This window comes from Phodopus roborovskii, unplaced genomic scaffold (assembly GCF_943737965.1).
Source record: "Phodopus roborovskii unplaced genomic scaffold, PHOROB, whole genome shotgun sequence".
In the NCBI taxonomy this organism is placed as follows: Eukaryota; Metazoa; Chordata; class Mammalia; order Rodentia; family Cricetidae; genus Phodopus; species Phodopus roborovskii.
Genome location: NW_026126611.1, coordinates 4025737 through 4043426, shown reverse-complemented (window position 1 = coordinate 4043426; position 17690 = coordinate 4025737). Strand labels below are relative to the sequence as shown.

General features: G+C 36.7%; 1 protein-coding gene across 5 annotated transcripts in view; it reads left to right on the top strand.

The window, feature by feature from the left end:
• Qki (QKI, KH domain containing RNA binding) overlaps positions 1-17690 on the top strand; it is a 97507-nt gene that overhangs the window by 11441 nt on the left and 68376 nt on the right. For all 5 annotated transcript variants that reach the window (XR_007835867.1, XM_051206040.1, XM_051206039.1 and 2 more), the window contains exon 2: positions 13394-13536. Coding sequence is in view for 4 of the 5 variants with exons in the window: in XM_051206040.1 (XP_051061997.1) it covers positions 13394-13536 (143 nt within the window). In the remaining variant the exon portion in view is untranslated. The remainder of the gene's footprint in view (positions 1-13393; positions 13537-17690) is intronic.

Here is a 17690-nt window from a genome sequence, read left to right as displayed (position 1 = left end):
TCCCAAATAAGAACACAATTAAGCATACAGTGCAGACTCATGCTATCATTAAACCAGTGTTAAACTAAGCAAAATGCTCTTGTTCATGGTGTTAGTCTTTTACAGTTGCCAGTTGGCTATTTAGAACCATTTGTGTTAATTAATGTTTTGTATTGTCTACTTTGTAGGCTAAGGTGACGCTCCGAAGTTTTGAGAGGTGGTTACTTGAGAGGTGGTTACTTGAGAGGTGGTTACTTGAGAGGTGGTTACTTGAGAGGTGGTTACTTGAGAGGTACTCTCAAAGTATGTTATGATTATGCTTGCTCCACCACCCCCTTTGCTCTTCACTTAAAAATATAGGAAGGGGAAGTGAAGGTCTCAACACTGTCTGCATTGCTTTGCATGTTCAAGGTCTTATATTCACCCAGTACTCTGTTGGATGGGTAAGTAGAAAGTGAGATATTTTTGATAGGAGAGTAAAAGTAATTATGGAAGATCAAAAGTAAGATAGTTTGAAAAACCCAGGTTTTCAGGTTATTTGAAAATTGTATTTTATATGGTGGTAAGGAAGAGTATGATGGTATTTTATTTTTCACACTTTATTTTAACCTTTGTGAAATTTGATTTTTCAGGTATGAATAAGCTGAATGGGTAGATCATATCAACAAGCTATTTTGTTACATGATAGCTAAAGGTTGGTCTCAAGTTAATCAACTTTGAATATTGAATTGTAAGCTACTTTGTGGTTCTGTAGAGATGGCTTAGAGCCTGAAGAGGGGAAGAGGCAGAAGATTCTGAAGAAAGTGGTAGTAAAAAGGGGTAGATCCTTAGTGTGTCCTGAGGGCCCCTCCACCCCCTTTTTAAAATATGTATCACAGAGGCTCAGGATGACCTTGAACTTCTCCCTGGCACTACTCAAGGGGTTTGATTACAGATGTGTTTGACCCTGTCTCCCTGTGGGCTGGAGAGATGGCTCAGTAGTTAGAGAGCACCGTCTGCTCTTCCAGATGACCCGGGTTCAATTCCCAGGGCCCACATCTGTGTCTATACTTCACACAGACATACTTGTGGGCAAAACATCTGTGATAACAATCTAGCTTTTAAAAGTAAATTTCATTTAAAAATACTGATTGTGATTAATAATACTAATTTAATGTTTGTGGCTTTTATAGTTACCAGAAAGCTAATGCTGACTTCTGTTATAGTTTATATTTTAGTCTTTCCCCTTAAGCATCTTAGTGGATGCCAGGGATGTAGAGATGAGTGAGATGCAATGGTCTGGAGAAGATTTTACAGAACACGCCCAACATTAAGGAAATACCTTGTTTTCTGGCAAGAACATGACAATTTCTTGGAGGGACATATGTTTTATAATCTGATAATTCCCCTTTCTAAAGCCCAACTTAAAGTGAGATTGAGTTGTTGTCTCTGCATTCTAAAATGAAAATACCAAGTATGTGTATAGATTTTTTTGGGGGGGTGCTTACTAGCCAAGTTTGTTACATGCTAGTTGCATAGCTAATCTTTAAAAACATTAAACTTCACAAATGAATAAGATTATTTTTCTAAACATATTAACTAATTTAAATGTAACCAGTTGAGAAGTTTTTCTTTTCTGACTCCCCTCCCCCAAGTATATCTTCTTTGTAAAGGAACTGCCAGGTAGGAGGGTAATGTAAACATTTGTTTTTGGCTATTGGCTGAGTGCCCAGATGGTAAAAGTAAACTCTGAAAGAAGCCATGAACTTGTAAACAATGGAATAAAAAGATAAGCACTTAATTTTCTAGCGCCTGTCTTTATTGGACTTTGGAAATATTCTAGACACTGACTTCATCTTTGTAGTTCTTTACAAATTTCAGGCTTGGGAGCTGGAAGTATTAATAGCTCAGTAGTAGAACAACCGTCTGTTAGTACACTAGTTGTAGTTTTAATCTCTATCATGGTCAAGTAAGGAAAGTAAGTTAAGAAAATTAAAATTGAAACATTGAAAACTGAATATTTAGTTACATTTTATCAAAAAGCCTTAAAACATGGCATTTTCATAGATTTTAGTTTCAGTAGGTTTCACAGTTGTTAGAGATTTTCTGTGTGAGATTTCTCTGCAGCAGGTTGAAGAAGTTAATGTTTGAGTGGATGTGGTGGTTTCCTTAGAACGATCTTGCTGTTAGCAGTGAAAAATGTTTTTCTTACAGTTCTTGTGCAGCAGGCCATGGAGTAAAGCACATTTTTATAATAAAGGTGATGAATTTAATCACAAACTGGCAGCCAAATGGAAACTGCAGGCCTTGATACTGAGAGAAAATTGCCTATAAAGCAACTCTTGAGAGAAGAGGCTTTAAATTTATCCACCCATTTCGACATTGAGGAGAACATAGGAATCAGGATATTTTGTTTGGCCTGCTTAGTTCAGATGAATGACACTTGAGTTTTCTACTCAAAAGCTAGAGACAGTTTAAAGTTCCATAAGCTTACTTAGGCTTTAGCAGTATACTTTTGCTTTTTATTAAATATTTCAAACATTGTTGTCTTTTCAGTACATGTTATTCCTAATGTAGTAAAATGTTTTTATTACTATGCCCTGTGTTTCATGTTTCTTCTATGCATGTGAGGACTTGTACTTTGAAGAGGCAGAAACCTGTATAATGCCATTGGTCATTATTTTAAATTTTTTCATGCTCCTTGAGAATTTTGCACGTTGTATTTTGATAATTCTCATTCCCCTTCTCCATCTCTTCCCAGATCATGTAATATCCATTCAAGTTAGTGTTGAAATTTTTAAAAACCCATCACATTCTATAGGTGTCAGTACTGTTTTGTGTTGTACCTAACTAATTATGCTATAAAATTTGAGCAGAATGGTGTAACTTCTTTTATGGGAACCTAAGCTTATTTTCTTTTGTATTTACTTCTGAGGATTAACCCAACCCTTGATACAGTATACATAGTATTTGGAGTGATTAACTTTTGGGTCTTTGTACGTTGTATTATGCATTTTGAAATAACCTTCCCCAGACACCCATGATATGCACAGCCATTAGTGGATGGCCATTTCTGATCCAGAGAATTATTTGTGACAAGTGCAAACTGAAGCCCATCCAAGGGTAGATAGTAAATGTTGTAAACTTGAAAATGCTAATGCAAAAATGTAGAACGTTGTCACAATAAAATTATAAAGCTGGGAGTATTAAGTAGTACATACCTTCCATCCCAGCGCTTGGGTAGTAGAGTCAAGGTGAATCTCTGAGTTCTGGGCTAGCCTGGCCTCTGTGTGAGTTCCAGCCCTGAGAGCATTACATAGTGGGACTTTGTCTTCATATAAACCAAAACCAAAAGGGGGAGGAGTTGATTTAAAATTAGAATATTAAAAGTGTGGGATTTTAAAAGGTAATCGAGATTGTCTTGAGAAGGTTATCTGATCTTTTTTCCGTTTGAATACACATCCCTGATTTACCTGATCATTTTTTTTTTTGGGAAATACAGTATAATAAGTATGAAGAATGTAGTTGTGGTAAATTTGTCCTCAAGTATAGAGTTGGAATTCGGTTTTTAAAGCAGACATTAGAGTTTAATATTTGAAGAAAAGGTCCCTATGAATGTTCTGTAGCCAGGAGACAAGTTATTGAGGTTATAGATTAACAAAGTGAAAATCAAGAACAAATAGTGTTCTTTTTTTTTAAGTGCTAATAAGTCTTCGAAGGAGTGGTTATGTTACTTATATAAAAGGAGACCTTAGCTTGTAATAGTGAACATAACCCATTTTACCATCACTGAAATTTGCACTGAGGGCACAGTGTAAAAAAGCCAGTGCTGGCTGGGCAGTGGTGGTGGTGCACTCCTTTAATCAAAGCAGAGACAGGTGGGTCTCTCAGTTTGAAGCCAGCCTGTTCTACAGAGTGAGTTCTAGGACAGCCAGAACAGAGTACGGAGAAACCCTGTCTTGAAAAGTAAAACAAAAACAGATTAGAAAAGATAAAAAGAAGTTGAAAGCTGTCATTCCATTATCAGTGATACATTAATGCTTGGCCATCTGTTTTACTTCATTTTAGTAAGCTGTGGCAACTTTAAAACTTAGAGCCAAGATAATATTAATCCAGTTATGTGAACTCTATTATGCTTGATCAGACAATTGATGTATGAGAAGATAAATAAATAAATATATATATTTAATATATAAAAATACATGTGTTTAATTTTTACTCTCTATCCATTGGTTTATTTGTTCATTTATCATTCATTCACTCATTTATTCGTTTCAAGACAGGTTTTTTTCTGTGTAGCCCTGGCTGTCACTGGACTCACATGTGGACCAGGCTGGCCTAGAACTCACAGAGTTCCACCTGCCTCTGCCTCCTGAGTGCTGGAACTAAAGGTGTGTGCCACCACACCTAGCTGAGAAACTTTATTTTTACTTTGTGACAGAACTCAAAATTTCATGGTTTAAAATCTAAGATGAAGCCAGAGTCGGAGATAGATGGATATATATATATATATATATATATATATATATATATATATGCGCGCATAACTTGCACATACAAATATTATATGTGTACTTAGTTTTAAATATTCACTGTTTTGTGTAGTAGGCTGTAAATGTTGTATGAATTACCAAAGTATAACTGCCTGAATATAAGATTCACTTGTTTGTAAGCTGGTACTAAATTCAGTTCCTGTTGATCCTGGCTGGTTTGCTCTGCCCCTCCCTCCCTCCCTCCCTCCCTCCCTCCCTCCCTCCCTCCCTCCCTCCCTCCCTCCCTCCCTCCCTCTGTCTCTCCCTCTTGTTTCTCTGTATAGCCCTGGTTGTCAAAGAACTTCCTCAGTCCTTTTATTTATTTATTTATTTTTTATAAAAGATTTTACGTATGCCAAATCCAGTTTGTAACACAATTATTATTGTGGTAAATGCTCCTACATTTAGTTTCAGATGCTTGATGTCAGAGCTAGAGCATCTCAAGTGTTTAAGATCTTGGGTGGTTATGAAAGGGTTCGGGAATCATGTGCTTTGAACAGTCCTATCCTTCTGGTTGCTTACAATCCTAGGATCCTGTGCTCTGGAAGAGGAGCCGGTGTTCTTAATTGATGAGCTACCTCTATATTGATTTTCTTAACAAATGGTCACTTTATGTTTCAATGGTCAGTAAAGCATCTCTTACTGGTGCTGCCAGCATCTGGGAGTTGAGAGATTGTCCCACCTCTTCTTAGCACTTCCTGGCTTAGAAATAATACACTGGGGATTGCTAGTGTGCTTTGAACCCCTCTCGTGCCTATGAAACTCCCCAACTAAAGATGGTATGGGGTTTTGGTTGTAAATTACTGTGTAGTGAAGACCAGCCTGTAATTCACCCACGAGTGTCATGTCCAGTGACTGGATTTCACTAGTTTTGCAGTTTCTGTGTGACAGTACTAGTAGAGTACTGTTTGGAATAATTAATATGTTTTTGTTTCTTGTCAGTAATTTAGCCCTACCAAGGCAGACCTTTGGTGAAGACAACTCTGTAGAAGTTTAGTTTGTTCTGAATATTTTCAAGGAAACATCAAGAAACAGACATCTAATTTGGATGATAATTTACCTGTCTAAATCTTAGTGTGGCTGCTGGTAAAATACACAACTGTTCATTGACCTCTTGTGACAGATCTCTGAATAAAATAGAAAATGCCTTGAGCAAGAAAAACAGAATCACTTGGCCTTCAAAATGATAGCTGTTACTTAGCAGTTACTACAGAAATGAAGGAAACTTAAAAATACACTAGAGGTATTCAGAATTATGCCTTTTATTTTGTCTTTTTCATCTGTTTCATTAACTTAATTTTGTGTCATCAGAGTGATTAGAAATTCAGTTTTTTTCTGTTTTTATTTTCATATCTTTATAATGAGTAACTTGAGAATTTCAGTGTTTATAGAGTTTAGTATTTTTCCTAGTGTAGCAGCCAAATGAATCCATAGAGCTGTGACTGCCTCTGTCTGTTTTTAGAAATGGCTTTCTCGAATGTTCAGGTCCTGAGATAAATCCCAGTGCATCAAGATTCACACATTGTTTCTATTATCATTACCCTCTAACCTATTCATCATGGAGGCCAGTTTTTACTCCTAGGAAACTTTAGACAAGTCCCTAATATCGTAGAAAGTATTCAGTCAATTGTAACTTAATATCTATTTTCAGGCAATGTGTAAATATTTGCTGTTTAGAATAATTTATTCTGTCGAATTCATAAGTTTACCCATAGAGTGATCTCAGATATTGCTGTAGATCCCTAAACATGATCTACAGATTAAATAACAGTTGTGTTCTGCATTTCAGCTCATTAAAACTGATCTCCAATATTGTCATAGTAGAATATACATTTTAGGAAACAGTAAAAGTATAGTAAATGCACTTCTTACAATAATGCAACTTCTTGTAGGTGTTAAGTTGTGAGTGCAAAACATTGTTGCACATAATTACTAGTCTTAGACTTTTCCTTCCTTGAAACTGCATGGAAATTGAAATACAAACAAAAAAGGAAAATATAAATACTTATGTAGGTGAATCAACCCATTACTCCCTATCCCTAAAGACAGAACTTTTTCAAAGTTCTTGGAAGGTCTTGTTTTAATTTTTACTCGATTTTTATGGCCTTGAGTGTTTTGTGATACTTATAAGAGCACACTAACCCAAGAATATAAGTGTACAGGAGCCCGGTGAAGTGATAGATAGTCTGTATAATTTAAAATTAGCAGTGTTACTCAAACTATAAGAAAGGTTATTGTGGATGACTTTGTTCTCCTTAGTTGGTAAAATAACATCTCCCCCCCCCCCCCCTTTTATTAACTAGGTAAGTTAAATGTTTTACTAGCATGTAGTTTTGCTTCCCAAGGGTATACTTTAAAGTAAATCTTGGTTTCTGGTAATAAAGCTTGATGTGTGTAGTTCTGACCCGAGGAGGGTCTATGTGATTCAGTTTGTTGTTGCCTGTTATCCCTTGCATGTTGGGGTATCTGTACAGAGCGGAATGACAAGTTGGGAACTCACTTTGCTTTGCATTGAAAGGTAATTTTTCATAGATCACATGAGTTTCCTAAATAACAGACATGAAAAGAGACTAATAAAATTTCAACCCTTTTGTAAAGAAAGTCACATCTGCTGTTGTAATAACTACTAGCTTTTCTATTTCTAGATTTTATTTTGAAGAATAGTAAACATTCTAAGCACATAACATTTATTTAAAAAAAAGCTCAAAGTATTTTGGGTGATTAGTAAATGGTAGATGAGAAAGATATCTATCTGCATAGTTAAATATTTAATTCAAACTATAGGAAAGACTGTTGTAAATGACATTGATTTCCTTAGTTTAGTTGGTAAATAAGCATGTTTTACTAGGTGGCAAGATGTTTTCATAACATTATTCCTCAAATAAATGTTCCCTCCACTCACTGGAATAAATGCATCTAAAGGCCAGATCAGATACTTCTTAAATTTTAATTCTTGACTTTGAAATAAATTTCGATTTGTAAAAAGAAAAAAAAAGTAGAAAAAATAATGTGAAAGTTGATATTTAAGTCATATATAACCGTAAGTAGAATTTGGGAACCAGCAAATAGTTAACAGTTCTTCAAATCTTGCTGAGCTTTTCAATCAGTTCTTTTAAATCAGTTCCTTTTCTCCCTTCCCCTTTGGTTTGAGTCATGGTTTCTACAGGCCTGACTTTAACTCAGGGTGTTGCCTAGAGTGATTTAAACTCTGGGCTTCCAGCCTCTGCCTCCCTTCTCCTGGGATTATAGGAGTGCACCACTGAGCCCAGCCCTGCACCTCCCCCCTCTTTAGAACCCTTTAATTCTGTGCTGGCCCCTCCTCCCATGACTTCAGGACTTTTGAACAGTTTTAAGTATTGAGTTAGTCTGCTTTGTCTATTTATGATTAGATTAGTTTATGCATTTTGGCAATAAAATCATACACAGTACTTTGATGCATCAGACTAGGAAGGGTGAGTATGTGTTAACTTCATGGTGTAATCCACTACTACTATTACTTCCGTCACAAATAAAAAACTTGAGATGGGTCAGCAGGTAAAGGCACTTGGTGGTAAGCAAGCCTGGAGCCCTTCAGTCCCTGGAATTGTATTCTGACTTATACAGGGGTTTACATGAATGTCCATGTGTACATTAAACAAGTAAAAAGAAAATAATCCAAGAGAACCAATTTTGAAAAAACTTGATTAAAAATGCAAAGGTTGATAATAGTACATTTCCATGTCTTAAGTGCCCATTTCCTTTGCTTGTAAGTAGGAAGGCAAGGGTTAATAAAAACTGCAGTGTTCCTAAGTATTACTTTTAAACCTGAATTTTCATGTTAACTACAGGTTTTCTATTGATCATCTTCTAGTCAGTGACCAACATTTTGAGTCATCTTTGGAACTGGAGTTTCCAGATGGTTGTGATCTGCCATATGGGTGCTAGGAATTAAACTCAGGTCCTCTGTGGAAGAGCGGCTAATGCTCTTAACTGCTGAGTCATCTCTGCAGCCCTGGATTAGCTGTTTTCAATATTCGTCTTAAAGTCTGTGTGTTACCTACTCAACTCTTCTCTGGCTGCTCTCGTTCTTTCTTTCTCCTCGATGGACCCCCATCTCCCCACTAGTAGTCCCCTGCAACAATTTACATCGCATGCACGCACGCACACACGGGTATGTTTAAATCCTTCATGAGAAAACGTGTTGCTTTGGAGCCTGTCCTGGAACTCATTCTGTAGATCAGGCTGGCCTCAAACTCAGAGATCCACCTGCCTCTGCCTCCCCAGTGCTGGGATTAAAGGTGTCTTGAATTTTTTTTTATAGCTAAGTAAAACTCTCTCTCTCTCTCTCTCTCTCTCTCTCTCTGTGTGTGTGTGTGTGTGTGTGTGTGTGTGTGTGTGTAACATTTTCTTTATACATTCATCTGTTGATGGACATCTGAACTAATTTCATGTCTTGACAGTTGTCCTCAGTGCCATGATAAAAACGGGTGTGCAGATCTGACTCTGTGGTAGGCGTGTGCATCTACGTGTAGATTCATTCATGCATGTGAGTACAGGTGTGTGCAGAACCCAGAGACATCCAGTGCCCTGGTGCTGGGCTTACGGATAGATAACTGTGGCCTACCTGAAATGGGTGCTCAGAGAGTTGGGCTTCGGTCTTCTGGAAGAGTCGAAAGTGCTGTTGACTACTGAGCCATCTGCCTCCCACTCCTGGCCTGGAGCTTTCTTTTTTTGAGGAGGGCTTATTGTCCCGGAGTGGGATAGCTTCACCATATGACGTTTCTCCCCTCGGTGTCCTTGCCAGCACTCGACTTCTTGATGACGGCAGCCGTTCTGACTGAAAGGAGACGAGCCTCAGTGTAGTTTTGAGTTCCCCTCATGGTAAAGGGTATTGCACAGTTTCTCATAGATTTATTGGCCATTTCTATTCTTGAGAACTATCTCCTCATTGCATTTGCTCATTCTTTGAATGATTTGTTCTTTGAATGATTTGTTCTTTGTTATTAGTCCTCTGTCAGATGTATATAGTTGACAAAACTCCTCTGTAATTCTGTAGGCTGTTGTTGTTAATTTTTCCTGTTGTTTTAAGAAGCTTTTTTTTTTTTTTTTACCTTATACAAGCCTATTTGTTAATTTTTGTTATTTCCTGGGCTATTGGAGTCCTTTTTAGAATGTTCTTGTCTATTCCTGTACCTTGATGTGTTTTCCCTGTAGCATTTGAGAGTTTCCTGTCTTGCATTATGGTCTTTGATCCATTTTGAATTGAGTTCTGTACAGGATTAAAGATAGGGATCTAATTTCATTATTCTACATGCGGATATCCAGTTTTCCCACACTGTTTTTCATAGTGCTCTTTCTCTAACCTATACCTTTGCTGTACTTACTAAAATAGTTGGTTCTAGCAGTGTCGATTTTGTGGTTTTATGTCTTCCATTGGCCCTGCTCTCTGATTTTTGTGCGGCTGTGACTGTAGTAAAAACAAGGTGCTGATACTTGTACATGGTTTGAAAGCAAATGCCTCTAAATTAAACCAGATTTAATTTATTTAGAGAAGAAAAACATCCCACTAAGTAGTGGTGGCATATTGTATAATAACTTGTTTTTAAATTTGTTTACTTGGATGTGGCTTCTTAAAGTAAGGACAGTGCAGTATAATACAGTCTGTTGGTCTTTTCTCCTTAAATAACTTTAAACTTCTTTGTATTTAGTAAATTCTGAGTTTTTTTTTTTTTTTTTTTTTTTTTTTTGAGGAGGGCATGGGAAAGAACTCTGTTAATCCTAAGTACATACAGTCACATAACAGATACCTCTTTATTCAGATAGTTGTTTTTCAGATATAGATTTCTAATTTAAGATTAGGTCTAAGATTTAGTAAGCATCATGTTAAAGAAAACTCATTTCTATACTCTTAGATATTAAACCCTTACTTTGATGTTTGTGTTGGTATATTACTGTAATATTCATCAGAAGGTGAATTGCAAACAGCAAGTAAGAGCCTCTTTAAACTTGTCTTGAAAGCTGAAAACTTTTGTTAACATTTAAATATTGGCTCTTATTTTACTCAAATCGGGAAAGTTATTTAAAAGCTGAGGTGGCCATGATCAAGTAAAGTGAAACCTCATCATGCTTTCTATGTTCCTATATATCTAGGAATAGTGCGCTAAAGTATGCCTTGATGGATATAAATGTGGTGTACAAAGAAAAAGCAGATAGTTACTCAGGCAAAATATGTCTGTAAAATGCAGCTTTCCTGGTAATTTTCTGTTAGGAACAGAATTAACTAACAGTTGAGTTTAGTTAGAAAAGAGGGAAGGAAAGTCAAGATAATCAGAGCAAAGAATTGGAAGATGGCCTAATTGGTTAAGTTTTTAGTCATAAACACAATAGCTTTGTGCATAGGAAATTTGAAGGGGACAAAAGTGCAGTCACTGTTGATTTGAGAAAATGTGGAAAATAGGAGAAACCCTAACTGCTGTTAAGTGTTTCTTTTTTACTGTAATGACACAAGTTGTAGATTCCTTGTAATCTGGTGGATCTAGAGGAAGGTGGATTTGTGTCTATAGGGGATTGTGAGTTGGATGTCGGCCTGGGCTGTGTTAGTGAATGAGACAGTGTACACAATGCACACACTCCCCACACCAAACCAGAGAACATCCATGTATCTGGCATTGAAATTTTATCAGGTAGTTAGTAAGGCATGCCAGTATTTTGATGTCCAAGCTCTGAAAAATGTGTGCTTTATGAAAATCGCAGTCATTTTGACTCACAAACTAGTCAGTGATAAAGAATGTCAACAGATTAACATCAGTCTGAAGGGGTGTATATGTAGTAGAAAATAAACAAGAGAAAATTAAATTGTTGATGTCCAAACGAACAGTTGTGGAGAGAGGGAATGGTAGAGGTTCAAAGCTCCACCAGCAACATGTCCACTATGTGTTGTTTGCTAAGGCATTGTGACCTTCACTGCAGGGGTCACCTTTAGTCTTCATCCTGTCCTGTACAGAATGCTATCTGTGGTTGTATACTTTTAAAGAAACGTTGTTAAATTGGAGTGTTTCTAAATAAGCACAAGGGCATGAACGAGTTTGGTAGTTTACAGGGTGCTTAGGTGTCATAGAACTTTGCTGAGTATTTATGAGGCTGCTAAGTGGCAGTGAGTGGCTGATGTTTCAGGAGTGATGTTTCAGAAAGACAAAATTTAATGCTTAGAACTCCAGAGGGTTTTTGTTGTTGTTTGTTTGTTTTTAAACAAACTTTCTTAATCATAGGAAGATAAAAATGACCATTTTGAGTTGTTATAGTAGAAAAATCTTAAATACTAATGGTTTAGAACTTTGATTCCTCTGAACCATAGCTGTATCTTAAATGTCATGTGGATGTATGTGGAACATTTCAGCATTATTTAATTAACAGAAGAGAATGTGTGCAATACAGTTGTTATGAGTCATTCTATTGCTTTATAAAGAAACACATACATGTCTGTGAGTCCACCATGAGAACTCCCATTGCACATTGCTATGATCATCTAGATGTGATCACGCCGACTCTTTAGGATAGCGTTAGCAGACTGTGTGATTGCTGGGATTTAGGGCACGAAAAGTTTTGAGCATGAGGTTTGGGGAAAAAATACTGAATGGAGTTCTAAAGACCTGGATTCAGTTGAGCAATTCAGTGAGTTGTAAGTATGTGAGGCTCCAGTACAGAGAGATTAAATCAGAGATGTCCCAAATTACGAAGAGTTACTGTTAGAACTAGAGTCAGCTTGTTCTGACTGGAGCTGTTTTCTGGCTAGAAAGGTATGTTCACCTGCTTAGATTCAGCGATGAATTAGTTCATACTCTGGAATACCAAACTGTAATGAGAATATGTTTCAGTGTACAGGCCTATCTGCTGATATGTAGTTGAAGCCTATTACATATTTTATGAAGATTTCATTTTTCTTTGTAGGATTTGATTCATTAAAATAAAACTTTCATAATTTTAAGAAGTAGTATTTATACCTGAGAATTATAATACAGAGGTGTTTTTTTTTTTTTTTTTTTGGTAACGGTCATTAAATTTGGTTTATCTTTGCGTTTTAAAATTTATATCTGTTAACCTACTGTGGTTTGTTTTCTGTTATTGTCTTTTGAGGAAACTCCTACCTTATGGTCTAGTCCAAGGGTAGTCCTCTTTGACTTAGCAGTTTTTTGTAGCATCTGTTCACCTTGGCTTACTGGGTACTTGTTTTCCCTAGTGGTTTGTTCCTCCTTTTATATTGTTTATGTACTGTTTTCCTCTGACCGGGAATGTTGCTTTATTTAGGGTTCATTTAGTTCTACTAGTCTCTTCCTTTTCAGAGCCTTAGCTGCCATGCTGGCTTAGTTACTGTAATTTTGAAGCATGCTTTTGCAGTCAGGTATTGTGACACCTTCCATATTGTTTTTATTGCTTAGTTTGTACACCTCACTCAGACTTTGGCTACACGTGGTATGTGTTGTCTGTTGAGCATCTTGAGTGTTTTAAAGTGGTGTTCAGTTTAAATCTTACTGAGGCAGATTATTTATGAGGAATAAAAGCTTTTGGTATTTTGTCCTATGTGTTCTTATGACAGTTAGGTAACTAAAGCTACCATTTAAAATGAGGCCTCATTATTAAGCATGAACATTTTATGTAAACTAAAATCTGTATGGTGATGGCTACAAGTCTCTGCTGTGAAGTTAGTGTCACTAAGAGGTGTACTTTGGTTGGTGTAGATTGATCTATGTTAGAGATGAAGGCTGACTGTCATCTTGTAAATAGGCTCAATCCATAGAACAACAGGGCAAATTAACAGTTGTTCACTGGAGAATTAACATTTTATCAGTGAAGCAAATCCCCCTGCCCTTTCCTGGATCAGTGAGAATGTTTTTGTCTAACACTTTAAAAATTTTTACTTTTAACAGAAATTAGCAGAGTGCGGAAAGACATGTACAATGACACATTGAATGGCAGCGCGGAGAAAAGGAGCGCAGAGTTGCCTGATGCTGTGGGACCTATTGTTCAGTTACAAGAGAAACTTTATGTGCCTGTAAAAGAATACCCAGATGTAAGTATATTTGTTGTTTTGCTCATTTTTTCTGCTTTATACAATATGCAATGAGGTGACTTTTATATTATCAGCTGCTTTTAAAAGTTATGTATGAAGTTGGAAATGGGAATAATTTTATGTGGCTAATTAAGTTTTTTTCTCTTTAAAGTATATTTCCATTGGGTTTTTGCTATGTGACTTTGGGAACTATTCATGGTGAAGGCATGGGATTTCAGCTGAGGTCAAGAATTCTGGGAAGACTTTTGTCCTGAGTGTTGAGATGAAGTGCAATTCTGATGAGGTCGTCTTCAATCTGACCACATAAAGTCCATAGCGTGGACCATGTCATTCTTTCTGTAACACGAGAGTACTGTGCTTAATGTTTGCTTCCAACTCTCGACTCTTTCCAATTGGATTCCTCCTTTCTTCCCAGTCTCTCTTAGTCAGTTGTTCAACCTGTCTCTAGTATTGTTTTAGAAACAGTCTCCTATACCAGCTGACTTTGAAGTACCTCCAGGCTCTTTGTCATCATAGAACCCTATGTGATACGGTTGATTCTATTTCTCTCTGCCCTCATCTTATGTGATTCCCCCCCCCCCCCAACTTGTCTCTAGCCCAGGGTAATCATGTTGACCTTCCTTTGACTTTGAAAATTTATATACTGTTCACTGTGACTGGCTGCTGCTTTTCCTTAAGTGTGGCTGAGTTTAAATATTGCTGTAGTGAGGCTTTCCCTGACCAGTTATTGTAAAAGCCACCCGGTTCTGTCCATTTCCACCCCTCCCTTAACCCTAGCCTCCCATGCTCCACCTCGATAATACTCTTATCCAGTGTTTTAGTTTTCTTACTCCTAGCACAGCAGTGGTGGAGGGCTGTCATATGACCCTTTCACGGGATCACATCAGATATCCTGCCTGTCAGGTATTTATGATTCATAACATAGCAGAATTACAGTTGTGAAATAGTCATGAAAATAATTTTATGGTTGGGAGGGTCACCATAACTTGAAGAATTATATTAAAAGGTTGCAATATTAGAAAAGTTGAGAAACATTGCCCTTGCAGAATACATTGTATATAAAGCAAGAACCTTGTCTTCATTCACTGCCATAATTTTACTAGTCACTGTGTAATAATGACCCATAGCAGCCATCCATTACTTACTGAGTATATAAAGGAAAAAGGTGGCTGTTAGGTATGAGACTACTTACTGGAAAACAAATGTTTTCTATTTGTTTTCTAATGTTAAAATAAGGTTTTAGACCCATTAGTTGTTACTCAGACAATATTAGTTTATAGATGGAGTATAATTGTCTTATATTGGATTAATGAGTTTGGGTATTTCGCAACTTGTATTTTTTAGTGCACCTTTATTTTTTGTTTTTGTTTTTTGAGACAGGGTTTCTCTAATTGTTTTGGAACCTGACCTGGAACTAGCTCTGTAGATCAGGCAGGCCTTGAACTCACAGAGATCCGCCTGCCTCTGCCTCCCAAGTGCTGGGATTAAAGGGGTGGGCCACCAAAGCCTGGCTGTACACCTTTTAGTTTATACATTTACTCTGCTTTTGTAAGTAGGTTTAGTTGCAAATACACAAACAGTTGAGGATAATCTTGCCAAAAGAAGGTTTTGTTGGATAATTGTAAGGCATTGCAGGCAGATGTGTGAGGTGAGAACCCAGGACATTTGGGGAAAAACTTCAGTGGCAGAATTTTTTATGGATTTTGTCTCTGGGGAGCCTTGTTGTTAGATGCTGGAGACAACCAAAGTTGGTCTCTGGCCTCCTAGGGATGTGTATATGTAGACGAATGCATACATACATATATTTACAATAAGAATTACATCTTGTCTAATATTTTATTTTGCAGGATGTAGAACATCTTTCATGTTTTTCAGTGCTAGTTTAATTTTATAATTACCAATGTAGAGAGAATGCTACTTCATATAAATAGTACAGAATGGTAGCAGAATTTAGTGCCATTTGATAAATTGCTGTAACTCTTGTGCAGTTTCAAACCATAATTCATTCATCGGTTAAAATCTTCATTAAAAATAAATTTTTATGTGTAAGTGTGTTTTGATTGTATGCATGTGTGTGTACCCCATGCATTCAGTGCCTCTGGAGGTCAAAAGAGGCCATTAGATCCTTTGGGAGTAGAGTTTTAACTGATGGGTTGTGGGAATTAACCCTGGGTTCTCTGGAAGGGCAGCCAGTGCTTTAATTATTGGTCTGTCATCTCTCTAGGCACCCCACTTTTTTGTTTTCTTTGAAATGAAACTCAAAGTAGGAAGCAGTTTCTTAAACATTCTGAGACTATAAAATATAAAGACAGAATCGAGTCTCACATACTAGGAAAATAATTGTCTTTGTTTGCTTAATGAAACCATGGTGTTTCTCTAAGAGCAGAAAACTTTGTTTATACAGTAAAGGCACTGCAGTCCCTAACTGTAGTCTTTAACCTTCCCTTAGGTCGTTCATGAAGTGTTCATTGACCTTGCATGAACTAATGGGACACACAGGACAAAATGTGTGTGTTCTGTCTTTAGGACCAAGGCTCATAGGGTAAAGTGCTTCCTCACAAACATGAGGATTGACTTTGGACCACCATCGTCACATAAAAGCCAGATGATGTGTGCCCATGACCCAGCACTGTGGCACACGGCTGGCTGCACAGGAGGGTCCCAGGAACTTGTTGATCAGCCAGTGTAATTGAGAACACAAGTTTTAGGTTCACTGAGAGATGGCCCTGTCTCACAAAAGTAAGGTGGAGACTGACTGAGAGAGATAACCTCTCAACCCTGACCTGAGTGCATAGACGGTTGTACACATATGCATTTACCTACATATAGCACATACAGAATAAAAATAAAATGATGTTATTACTTGCTTCTTTCTTTTACCTAAAGTTACGAAATATTTCAGATTACCTAGTAATCTGTGGCTTTAATTTATTATAATTTGGTAATGTAAACATGTTTGTGTTTTAGGTACAGGGACAGGAACTATTATTGACTTAAAACTTAAGTCAGAGAAGGTTAATTTTATGATTTAGTTTTTTAGTTTGAATTTTTTTTTGTTTTATTTTTTAAAGTTTAACAATTTCTAATGTCATAAGCCTTTCTATAGTCTTTGAAATGGCAGGTACTTTATATTTAAAAATACTTAGTATTCCAAACACTAGTTCAGAGTTACTTTTGGAGAACACTTACTGGTAAGCACTTGGTTGTCAGCCTCAGTTGAGATGGAATGTTTGGTTTATCTTACAAATTTATTATGATCTGCTGTGTCAAAGTTTTGTTAAGGCATACTTATCAGTTAAATACAAAAATCACAGGTATCCAGTTCTTACATTTCTTTCTTAAAATGCTCACTGAAATAATTAAAGAACCCTGTTCTCAGGTCCGTTGGCTTTTGGTGACAGACATTAAAGAAAGAAGGTTACTGCATCTTTTGGCACTGAGACCAACAGTTTCATTGGGCTATCTCTGCCCTAAGCTCTCCAGTACCAGATGGGTACATGCGATGGGCTGTGAAGGAAAGTTTGTCTCACTTGAGCTCAGCTACTCATCTTTCTTAGCCTGTTGATTCATTTGACTGTTAATTATTTCAAATGCTTGAATCTAATTTTTTTATATTACAAATATTTGCATGTGTAGAAACAGATGTGGGTCCCATACCTTACTATTAAATTCATTTTTTTTTTACCTGTATCTTAAACACACATATTCTGAGCATAATTTTACATAATTTTTTTTAATGGAACTGCATCAGTCAAATAGATCAGGTGTGGAATTTTCCACTGTTGGTGCCATTATGTCTGTAAAACAGTTTTGTATTTTGGAGCCTTTTGAAAGTTAGAGACATTCAGCTTGTAGCAGTTGTCCTAAATTTGTTTTTAAGTGATTGAAGAAGCCATTTATACCTTCTTTTGATTTCATTGTCAGCAGAAAGCTGTCTTTGAAAAAAAGACAAAGAACTCTTATAGGGATATCAAGTAGCCTTGGAACTAAATTTGGTTATTTTGTTGGGGAAGTATAATTTGTTTTAACAAAGCTAGCCATTTATAACAGAGCAGTTCAATTCAGACTTCTGGAATCAAGTTTCTTTATCATTAACTTGGCCATGTTTTCATGTTAGTAAGATTTATTACATGGTAGGGTTTTGCATCTTAAAA